Source organism: Dermochelys coriacea, chromosome 10 (assembly GCF_009764565.3).
Source record: "Dermochelys coriacea isolate rDerCor1 chromosome 10, rDerCor1.pri.v4, whole genome shotgun sequence".
In the NCBI taxonomy this organism is placed as follows: Eukaryota; Metazoa; Chordata; order Testudines; family Dermochelyidae; genus Dermochelys; species Dermochelys coriacea.
Genome location: NC_050077.1, coordinates 47575305 through 47587068, shown reverse-complemented (window position 1 = coordinate 47587068; position 11764 = coordinate 47575305). Strand labels below are relative to the sequence as shown.

At 46.6% G+C, this 11764-nt stretch overlaps 1 protein-coding gene across 3 annotated transcripts; it reads left to right on the top strand.

Annotated features, from left to right (window-relative positions):
• The first annotated feature begins 327 nt into the window (after window positions 1-327).
• On the top strand, window positions 328-11665 carry FAM219B (family with sequence similarity 219 member B). 3 transcript variants are annotated; one of them, XM_038418115.2, is made up of 6 exons: window positions 328-372; window positions 3058-3157; window positions 4992-5082; window positions 6360-6437; window positions 7125-7173; window positions 8110-11665. In XM_038418115.2, the coding sequence occupies exons 2-6, from the start codon at window positions 3064-3066 to the stop codon at window positions 8266-8268; spliced, it is 471 nt and encodes a 156-aa protein (XP_038274043.1). In that variant the 5' UTR covers window positions 328-372; window positions 3058-3063; the 3' UTR covers window positions 8269-11665. The 3 variants fall into 3 exon arrangements, with proteins under 3 accessions (XP_038274043.1, XP_038274042.1, XP_038274041.1); XM_038418114.2 differs by having other exon boundaries at window positions 349-463; window positions 8113-11665; XM_038418113.1 differs by having other exon boundaries at window positions 367-463.
• The last annotated feature ends 99 nt before the right edge of the window (window positions 11666-11764 follow it).

Sequence of the window (11764 nt, the reverse complement as noted above, 5' to 3'; positions counted from 1 at the left end):
GGGAGGGGTGAGGAGGAGGAGCCAGCCTCAGCCAGGGCCTGCAGCGCCACCTGCTGCCTCGTAGGAGGGACGCACGTGTCCCAGCTCGGGAAGGGCATGGGAGACGCACCATAGAGACCGCAGCGCCGGGAAGATAGTCTGGGATCCTTCCCCGCCCCCGCCTCTCGAGAAGGGGAGAGGAGAACGTTGCCTCCATTTCCGAGGGAAAGCGATTGGTCATCTGGGATCGGCTTGTTTGTCCCACAGCAGCCAATAGCCATTGGTTTGAGGGGGCGGGACTTTGCTGGGCAAGCGAATGAGCCGCCTCGCTTTCGGTTCCGTACGTCAAGGATGATCTGGCGAGACGGGCGGCTGGTTAATTATTCATGACTCGTGAGTATGCAAATGAGGCGGTGGGGCTCCGCCCCCGACCAGCATGGCGACGGGGGCTCCCGGGATGCAGCCTGGAGCCAGCGCCGGGACGGTGAGATGCCGCGGCCCTGGGGAGCCTGAGGGGAGAGTCCGAGCCCACGGGGCGGCCCCTCCCCGAGCGGCCGGGGCTCGGTGACCGCCGCGCGGGGGCTCCGCCTCCCGCCCCGCGCACAGGCCGCCGCGCGGGTCACTCGCGGGCGTCACGGGCTCGCGTCTCCCGGGGGCCCGGGCTCCTCCCCATCGGACGTGGCTGGGGCGCCAGTGGAGCTACCGGCCGTTTGTGCTGCGACTGGTGTCGTGAGCTCAGCGGGGCTCGGTCTCTGCGGAGGCCTGGAGAGATTAGACTTGCCCGTAACCGTCACATTCGCTTCCAAATACGAATCGAAACTTACCCATAGGCAAAGTAGGGAAAACGCTGCTCAAGACCAAGAGCTGGGTTTAAGACTAGTTCGTTGTATATTTAAGTTACGGAGCTTTAGTTTTTTTAATCTCATTCGCTACTGTCATTAAATAATTGCCTGACCTCCCCCCAGTAATTGCCAACAATGCTGAAAATTTAAGTGGATGAAAATTGGGGGCAGGGAATGCTTTAAAATATCTATCAATATTATCCATCAACATTTATTTTTTTTTTTTTTAAAAAAAACAGCTTCTCCCAAGCCTGTTCACATGCCTAAAGATATTCATGTGTGTGTTTGCAGAGCTAGCATCAAAAACCACAGTTACATCAAGAATTAATGTTATCTCCCTACCAAAACTCATAGTTACTGTACGTTTTTATGAATTAGTCCAGTGGTTCTCAACTGGGGGTCTGCAGGCTCCTGGGGATCCGTGAGCCCTTTCAAGGGGCTCTTGGGCCCCATGGCTGAAGCCAGAATCCCTAGTGGCTTCTGGGAAGCTGGGAGGTGTGTGGCTGAAACCCTGATCTCTGGCAGCCCCTGGGGGGCTGAAGCCCCAATTCCCAGCATCCCCTGTGGGGTGAAGCCAGAAGGTGCGGGGCTGAATCCTGGATTCCCGAGCCCTGGTGCTCCCTGTGGGGCAGAAGCCCTGAGCCCGTGGGAAGAGTTGGGGACATGGAGGACATTTTCCCCAAAAAAGAACTGCAGCACAAGAGCATGGCAGTCCTGGGAGAAGCTCCACACCTCTCGCCATCTCCTCTCTTTGCCCCCTGGTCAGGTCAGAGGTGGGAAGCCGGAACCAGGCAGTGCAGGGCAGCTGCTGCTCTGGCTAGTGCCATGGAGCAGGCAGCGGCAGCGTTCCCTCCTCTCCTGCTGGTGCCCCAGGTTGAAGCTGCTCTTCTGCTCCCAGCCCCCTTTGCTCCCACAGAGGCAGCCAGTCCAGTAAGAGTTCCCTGGGTGGGGAGACTCTGCTCCGTAGCTGGCAGACCCCTCTGGGAACAGGGACCAGCGGGGAGTCCTCCCAGTATATAGCCTCTAATACCCCTCTCCGTGCACCCTGAACTATCCCCTGCCAACACGCAGCCCCTAGCCACCCCCCCTTCCTGCACCCACAGCCCCCCTCTGTGTGCACACAGCCCCTAGTATTCCTACCTTGCACCCTAAGCTGTTTTCAAACTTTTTGAGCTAAGCCCTCCACTTTTGAGTTGTAATTTTTGGGTTGTGTGCGCACCCCCCCACTTCCACAGGCTGGGTGGCCTGCTGAGGTGAGTCGGGGGGGGGAGGTGGTGCTACCTCTCTGGACCCCGTGATGCAGAGGTGGCTTGAGCCCTGCTAGCCCCTCCTCACCCAAAATAGAAGTCACACTACGCCTACTTCCAAGGCCCCTGCCCCAAGGCCCCTCTGCCCACACTCGGCCCTGGAATTTTTATAGCACGTTGAGGGGGGCCTCAAAGAGAAAAAGGTTGAGAACCCCTGCATTAGTCAGTTCATAAGAACATAAGAATGGCCCTGCTGGGTCCTTTAATATAATAGGATATGTATATAATCTGGATTGGCTGATTTATAAGTATCACATTTTCCAAGTGTTTCTCTACTTGCTTTTTATTAAGTTATTTTTGCAAAGTTTTCTTTTTGTTGTGAACTCTAACGATTTTTGTCACAAATCTCACAATATTTGGTGTTTTTCCTTAAGGCCCTGGTACTGAAGTCATATGATTACATGAGAATCTCATTTTTGTTTTTTAAATGATCTACAAGCTTAGCTTTCTTATCAGGGTGGGGATAAGCTTGAAAAGGCTAAAAAACCCAAAACCTCAAATTGGCTTTAAAAGTCATTTATATTTAAAAAAATCTCATCATTTTTGAATGGTTGGGTTGGCAACAGTGCAATTGTGAAATCCCTTTTTCTATATTTTTGCGTGAAGACACATTTACAAGGAAGCTTATTATCACAGTCATGAGTTGTCTTTAATTTAACATCTCCAATCCCCTCCCAAAAATCTCATTTCCCACACTTCTCCCATCTTTCCAGTTTCACAGCACACACAGGGCCTGGAAGAGAGTAAGGTTTCCCCCTTTCAGTTTTCTTGAATTGCTGTGGCAAGAGGTTGCTGTGGTCATTGAGTATGCTGTTAAAGCGATGGGTGCTCTAGAAATTCTGAAAGTAACTGCAGACACCTTGAACAGCATCTGTATCTTAGTGATGCTGGCTGACCTGCTCTGCTCTTGCTTGTTTTCTCTCCTGCAGGCTCAGATGGAGAACAAGAGGACAAACAGGGAGAGTGATGTAGTGGAAAAAAGGGGCCCATACATCATGACCAAAGCTTCCTCCATTCATGCCAAACTGCGTAAGTAATGACCTGGGCTGTCACAGAGTCCCCATCTCCCTAGCAAGTTCCCATCTGAGGGTCAGGGGAGGATAATGGTTCAACTCAGCCCAGGTTAGTAGTGACTATAAATTGTACCATCTGTGTGAAATGAGTTGAATTGAAAATTAATCTAGGTTTAGTAAACATTTTGTGGTTTTTATCATTGCAGTTGCTATGGTTAATGACAGTTTTAGCAGAGAGGCCAGGGACTGAATGGGTCATGGAGCCTGCCTCCGTTGGAGGTGTTTGTGCTTGGGACAGGTGACAATCCATTGGTGGACAGCATGGCAGAAGCTAGCACTGCCTGTCCCATACCTGTTTTGTGACTGAAGCCTTCTGTCTCCAGGCCTCTCAGTCTGGCTCTTTCCCAATTCCAATGCCAGCTCAAAATATGTCTTAAAAGAAAAGCACATGAGTAGCCCACTGCAGAGACTTGATGGGTCCCTCACGTTGTAAACCTTGCACTGAGGGAGTTCAAATTATGCATTGCACTGCTTGGTAATAGATTGGAAAAAAATTAAGGAATGTTCTCCTTAAATCAGAAGTTAAAGCCTAGATCTTTCCCTTTAATTAGAAAAACTGGTCAGCTGGATCTTCTGTTTAGTGCCAGAAGTTTTGATCAAATTAAACCATTTGTATTAAAACAAAGAGAACTTCTATCTTTTATCATGATCAACTTGAATTGCTCTAGGCAAGTAGTATTGCATAATTCTGTCGTAACTGGCTATAGAATATTGCCGTTGGATTACTAAAGAAGGGATTATAATTTGAATGGGACGAAATAGCTCAAGACTTCCACATAAGATAAAATCAAAGCTGACTGCCCTTAATATAGGCGAAACATTTTGAAATTCTTGTGATAGTTTCACCCACCATTTGTCCATAAGGCTTTCAAATCTGGGGGCTTTGAACCCAATTGCTGTCTAAAAATTCAGAAACGTCTGTGGCCAGAAGTGCCTTTCACATCCATCTGGCTAAGTGATTGCCACCATTTCTCTGATGTGGATCTTTCTAGAGTTGTCCTTTGTAACTTCCAGGCTAGGTAACTGCCATGTGCACCTAGGAGTTACAGATGGTGGAGAATGTAAATGCCTGATTGCTGGGCAGCTTGAGTTGCAGGGAGCTCATTGCGCTAATTCTCCAGACTGCTCCTTGCTTGCTTTTTGGCTGCAATTCAAGGTATTTTCTTTGATTGCCAAAACCTTGCACAGGTTGGATCCTGGCTAGCTGAGCCCTATCTACTGCCCATGAAGTCAGCTGAGGTGCTTTTGCTGACATCCCTAGATTTGACCATGTGGGCACTGGAGATGGGGAATGCTTGGTGGAGGCTCTTGACTCTAGAACTTGCTTCACCACCACTCACCCACCCTGGTCTGATGTTTTCTCAGGCTTTATATTAAACCCTGAAGGCAAATCTGTTTGCAAAAGCCTGGGGAGAGGTGGAGGATATTTCTGAGGACGACATGTAGATTAATGGCAGTTGATACTTCTAATGTTGGCATTAGTCAACAAGTCATGTGTTTTAATATGGTTCGGCACCAAAGCATTAGTGACTGGCAGGGGAGAGGGGGCTTTTAAATTAAATGGAAAACACCGCAGTGTGTGTCTGACCACATGGATAACAAAATCAACTGTCTCTTTCAATCAAAATGATAAGACTAGACATGTTGGAATTGAGTTTCTGTACCATATATTGCATGCGAAAGGCATTGTAAAGCAGCTGGACTCTTGTTAGCGATGACTTATGACAACTTGCCTCAGGAGTATGGGTCAGTTGGATTCAGAGTTGTAAGTATCCTTGTTTGGGTTTCAGAGAGGCATCGAGAAATGGCAAGGGCAGTGCTGCGGAGGAAAGGCATTTTGGGGGCAACTGTTCTACAGCAACCAAAGCCAGCAGCAAAGAGGTTTGAGCCCATTTCTTTTCACTGTTGACAAGCTGTATTTTCAAATACGTCTTTGAGAGGCTGGATGGCTCAGAGGATTAGGAGCAGGATATGGGGTCTTTTGACCTCTAGGTCACTCGTTCTAATTCAGCTCAGGTGTATAGTGACTGATAGGTCAGCAGAATATGTGAAACGAGTTAGTGTCTCCTGTCAGTTCCCAGTGTGTGTGTTCACATCACAAACCACTGATCACTGTTCACACTAATTGTGTACTGCCCCATCCCTTCCTCTCCCCACCCCCTTGTTGACAGCCCCAGCTAAGAGGCAAATGACTGCCTGAACTGCCTTCTTGCTCCTAGAGGTGGTCCCTCCTGGTCAGGCATGAGGCTCATTGGCAAGGGGCAGCATAAGGAAGCTTGTGATGCTGCTGCCTATGGTGTAACTGTTCTGTGGCTAAACAGAGGACATCACTCTCTAGAACAACTCAACTGGTGGGTTGCAATCCCCATGGGGTCACAAAAATCAATCAGAGGGGTCACAAAGTATTGAAAACTTGATTACAATCTTAAGCAAAGAAAATGTCACTTCCCCCTCTCCCTGCACACCCTTATCCTTCCTGTTAGCCTCTTAAAACACAACACACACATTATATCAGCTTATAATTTGTTAGCATTGATCCATGTATTGTAAACGGAAGAGTAAAAAAGCAGGCCATGAAAATTGTTGACTTTGAATGAGGAGTTGCCAACAGTTGGGAAATGCTGCCCTAGAGCTGTCAATCCAGTACATTCACAAACACTAAATCCTTTTAACAAGATATGTATTTCTCTTCTCAGTCCAGGGGATAGTGTGGCTTTGAGGAATTAATCAGCTAAATTTATTGCAGCACCTGGAGTTGGAGGTAGAGTTAATTTCCAGCTGCTCTAGCCCATAGTGGTTGTGAGAGTCTTCCTTCTTCAGATTAGCAATACTTAGGCCAGGGTTAGTCAATTATTTTTTGTTGCGGTCCAGATTTCTTGGTCAAGGTCCAGAATCCAGAGAAGAAAATAAAAAATAATGATAATAAGTAAATAAAAAGATTTCAGGGTCCATTCATAAATATCTGGTGGTCCAGATTTGGCCCGTGGTCCAACTATTGACTACCCCTGACCTAGGCTAGGTAAAGTGAGAAAGGACATCTCTAGTGTCCACTGCTGTACCTCCTGTCCTGTGTTCTTAGCCTGGCAGACAGTCAGATCTGTTATCACACTTCCCCATCTAGATGATTGTTGCAGGCTCATTTGTGCACCTCTCTTCAGGTCAGTGAAGTTTAACAAGGGCTATGCTGCTCTCAGCCAGACAGCGGATGAGAACCTGGTGTCCCTTGATTCAGACAGGTGAGAGCTGTGTGTGTGTCAATGGCTTGGTGCTTTGAGGTAGGTGTACTCGGGGGTACTGAGTGATGCCTGCTTGGTGGATCTGAGCCCCTGCATAGCAACACTTTGTTCAAGACACAAGTTATTAACTGACTTAGCTGTGCCAGCCTCTGTTTATATGGAGATTCCTTTCTGAAGGGAGAGAAGTGCACTTACATTAAGGGAGCTGACCTGGGGCTGTAAAGTAAAGGGAAGTGGCTGATTAGTCACCTTTGTGACTGATCTGCTTGCTCCCAGCAGTACAACCCCAAGGGAGTTGGACATGTTAACAACCTGAGCTGCAAATTCTATTCCAATCTTTGTGAGGCTGATGCCTTGTTGACCTGTAATCTAGGCTCACGTGGGCACTTGTTGGAGAGGGTGATGCAGGACCCTCTTCACATTTGCACTGCTAATGAGTGTTTCAGCAGGTCTATGCTGACACTGAGGTCCCTGCTGAAACACTCATTAGCTGTGCAAATGTAAAGAACCATTCCCCACTCAATCCCCAGGAGCTGACATCCTCTCCTTCACTTTAGATACTCTTACCTGCTTGCAGGGCGGGGGAGGTCGTATACTCTACCAGACTCCATGCACACCCCACTGATGCAGCAGTTGATGCGCTTCACACGTTCTCTTGCTTACCTGCCTGTTGCATTTTTCTCTTAGTGATGGGGAGCTGGAGTCAAGATGTTCCTCCGGATACTCCTCTGCAGAGGCAAGTCCAGAGTGTTTTGTTTTGTTTTGTTGTATCTCTCGCGCTGTATGATTCACATGGATCCATTCTCAGTCTACCCCACCCCTAACTATCCCCTTTGTCCAGTTGCCATGTATTTGATGGCACAGAGTTCAGTATGTGCAGTATAATTTACTTTACTCCTCTAAAGCTATTTGTGGACTTCACTGAGCTTGGACAGTTAACTAGACTGGTCAGTTTCAAATTTCTGATTCTCCTGCCATAGCATAATGCCGTTCTGGTGTCCAAAGCTGCAAGGGGATGCTTAATTCTCCTCCCCCAACCCCAAAACAAATCAACTACAGTTTTATTTGATACTGCTAAAAATTCCTATTCATCTCCTATTAGGATATGTAAACCCTGTCTCTTTCCAGATCCTGAAGCAGTTTGTCCCAACCTTAGCTTTGTAAAGGCCTTTGAGTGGTAACCCTAACACTGATCTGTGGGGTGTTCATCAGTGTCTGCAATCCAAGAGTTAAAGCTCTCTCCTCAAATGTGCACCTTCTCTGCTCAGCTGGTGTTGCTTCCTCTGTGGGAGGCTGCTGGGTGGGAGTTGGGGATCAGGAGCAATGCAGGGAATTTGGGGCTCTTTGAATTTAAATCAGTATTTTTTTTTTTTTGCTAAGACTTGATCTTAGTTTTAAAAGTCTCTTTCAGTTTAAATCAACCCTCTCCTCCTTTCACCCCTCTAAGCAGGCCCATCTTGATTGCTTGGCTCCTGAAGGGGGTGCGTGTGTGTGTAATAAGAATGCAAGTGAAATTAACTTACAAACTACAACCCCAACCATGAGAGGGTATGATAGACATCAGATAGTACAGGGAACATCTTTTCGTTGGGTCTGGAGCAGTGGAGGGCTTCAGTGTTCCCAACTGACTGACTTGCTTCAGGAGTTCTTATCTCTTCTGTCACCCACTCAGCAGGTGAACCAGGATTTGAGCCGTCAGCTTCTGCAGGACGGGTACCACCTAGATGAGATCCCGGACGATGAGGACCTAGATCTCATTCCCCCAAAGCCCGTTGCCTCGTCACCTTGTTCCTGTTGCTTTGGGGAGTCTCTCTCCTGCACAATCCAGTAGGCACTGCTCAACTGGGCCAGCACTTTCTACCTTGTTTCTTAGGACATTAGCATGCCTGATAGAGGCAACTACATTCAGTACTGAACATTGGCAGAAACTGAAATGGGCTCAGTGACTGGAGAACTGGACGCTGCCACTGCTGCAGTGAGCAGCAACAGTTGATTATTCCAAAGCTACTTTTTGTTACATATAGTGATATAATATATAGATATTATGTGTAGCTGTTCAGGTTGCTTGGATGCAACTCACCTCACGCACTGTTGGAGCGTGGAAAGATGCTTCATGCTGGCTGGGGGAGGAGGGAGAAGAGAACATATGGGTACTTCCACTCTTAAAGGAGAACTCCAAAGAACAGCAAAGGTCTCAAGTCAGTAATCTAACAAGCTGGAGAAATGCAAATGAAGGCACTTGAGTGTCCGCAAACAATCATTCCCTTTCCTCATCTGCCAACGCCGGGGTTTGGGATCTGGTGCTGCCTTGGGTGGTTGCCATGTCCTTATAGACTCTGAACTCAGGATCTAGCAGGTAAGCAGAGAAGGAACTTGTATTTCCATGTTGAAACAAGCTACTTGAAAGGCTCTTGAATGGTTTGATCCAGTTTTCCCACATGTTCTGTTAATCCTGTGGGATCTAAAATGGTTTGCTTTCATTCTTTGGGGTTCATCTCTTTAACTGGTGGTTTTTATTATATAACTAAAGCATTGACTGTCCTTTATTTAAAAACCAAAACCAAAAAACCTTTGTCTAGGGGCTTGGTTAGAGCTGCTGTGAGATCCAGGATGGTAGCATTACTGCCAAGGCACTACGCTTTCTGAGTGTATCTCATAAGCAACCTCAGGCCCTGGCCTTTATCCTCACTTCTGTAGAGGTGACCTAACAAATTCTCTGCATTTATTTATTTATTTATTTTTCTTTGGCGTATTCACTAGTCCTGGCTTGAAGTCTGGGGGGGCCCCCCTCTGGGGCAGAGGTTGAGGTAGGCCAGCTGAGATGGAATTCCTCTGGGGAAACAGCAGAGGTTAACAGAGGAGGGCTGCCTAATAAGTGTCTAGTTAGATTAATGGATGTAATGCATCTATAATTGCTCTGGGTTTGCTTTGAACTAAATCTATACGTAGTGATCAAAACCAAAGCTTGCTACTCCTTTTGAGTACTGTGGCAGGCACTGTGAAGTACCTGGGTGAGATGAGGGTTAAGGCAGGTGTGGGCAGGGTCTTGAGCTGCTTTATTTGAGAGGCTGTCTGCTAAAGATTGCCATGTTGCCTGTTGAGAGCACTCTACATTCCATGCATTTGATGTGATTAATCAGGTGACTGGTTTCTAGTTGTCTGACTGGACCTGTGGCACATGGTATTATATAGAAATACCGCTAACATCTCTTGCAGGACATGTCAATTTCTGTTATTAGTGGGGTTTAGGGGCTTCTGACTAGGTCATAGTGGTGTTACTCTGGGTTTACTCTGCCATGGAAGGTCTGAACTTAGGAGTGAGAAGTTTTAGTGTGAATTGGCTGATAACCTTTTAGTTACAAAAATACAAAATCAGGATGGAGTCTTGTGCTGCTCTTACTCATGCTGCTGACTATGAATCTGTGCATCATGGATACAATCAGGATTGCTTCCCTCCATGCATGTGTTTTTTTTTTGGTGAGCCAATCCCAAATTTGGTGGGCTGTTGAAACAGTCCTGAAATATCAGTTGTGCTGATGTGATCTCCTAGAGCATTATGATACAAGGAACTGACTTCCTCCAAGAGGACAAAATTCATAAAGATGGATTTGGTCTTTGTCCTAAAAGTGAAGGAAGTTTAATTCTTTTTAAAAAAAAAAAAAAACCTGCATCAATGTAGCTTGAAGATTGAGGCTCCTCCCACAATACTTAGCATTAGTTGGTTTCAATTCCATTGAATTCTTTGCCCTCCAGGACAGGAATAGCAACCAAAACTGTGACTTCCCTGCCATGGGCTTACTATGCACACTAACAGTAATTCCTTGTAGTGGATTGTTTTATGCAGAGATTATGATGCTATGGAAGCACTTGAAGGGCTGTTTGGTTAATATTTAAATGTTATTTATTTTTTTTTCTGCTAGTCAGATGGCAGTGAGGCTTCGAGCTCTGGAGTGTAGTCTCTGTATCACCACTGTCCTAGCCCTGTCCCTTACACTGTCTTCATTAGTATTCAGCTGTGTGAAGTGACTGAGTATTCTTGTCCAGAATGTGGTGTCACGGCCAGAGGAAGGAGCAATTTCCACGTTACTGTTGCCTTTTGGTCATCATGTAGATCTTGGGGAACTGAGCATAGTCTGACACTAATGCTGCAGCCTAGAGGGCATGCTGGTTTGGGTGACAGATCTTCACACCCTACAGTGTTGGAATGACTCCTGGATGTAATAGGGGCCTCAAGGACAGGATGTCTTGATGCCAAAATCTCGTATGGGACATATCGCCATCTGTTGTTGAGGCTCCTGTCTCTGCTGGCTGAAGCTGATTAAATTTATTTATATATGAAGTGTCTTGTTCTCTCCCCTTGTGACCTTTTTTTTCAGCTGGATGGTCCCAGACCAGTGCACTTGAGCCCATTCTGTTTACATCTCCTCCTCGAGGAGAGGGTTGTTCTGGAAGTACCCGTATGGTACCTGGGCATAGAAGTTGGCTGACTCTGGCTGCTTTCAGTGCCACTTTCCTGATCCCAGCAGTTGAACAAAGGAGCTTGGATTTCACATCGCCTCTAAAAATGTGGGCCACACCAAGTGTGCTGCCTTACTTAGGGCTGTATGTTGCAACTAAGGTCCATGTCTGGCTGACAGCAGTGAAGAGGTTAGGGAGGGTTTACTTCTCCATCAGCATACAGGTACACTCGCATTAGTAGTGGCCTGAAAGGTTTGGCTGCTTGGTTCTGTGCTTAACTTCCTGCTTGCCTTTCACTTGTTAAAACAGGGAGTTGGAATATGATGCTGTGCCCTTTCCTGCTAAATCTCAGGGCCTGAATTACGTATCCTTTTGCTGTGCAAAATAGTCTCCCAGTCAATTGCAGGGAGCTGTTTTAGCTAAAAGTTAATCTGTCCTAGTCTAACTTGCTTTAATGGTGCTTGTTCAACCACCAAGACAATTCAAGAGAGTTGTGGCTATGAAGCAGTCTTTAGTTCAGAATCTCTAGGTTAAGTTGTGAGAGATCATATGTGTGGGTTTGGGGCAAGGACAGAAGACAAGGGGGAATCTATCTGACATGAAGTTAAAAAGCTGCCTTAAACAGTCCTGCTGTGAGATGCAGAGGACAACCAGCTTATAAAGAAATCTAACATCTTAAGTATTGCTATAGAGAACTATGACAAAGTTTTGTATATTCCTGGTCAAGGGAAGTGTTTTGTTTATAATAAACTTGATCTTGTGTTACACAAGCAGTGTGTCTTGCTATAGTTGGGAACAATCACACACAGTTCTTATTTCAGAGTAGCAGCCGTGTTAGTCTGTATTCGCAAAAAAGAAAAGGAGTACTT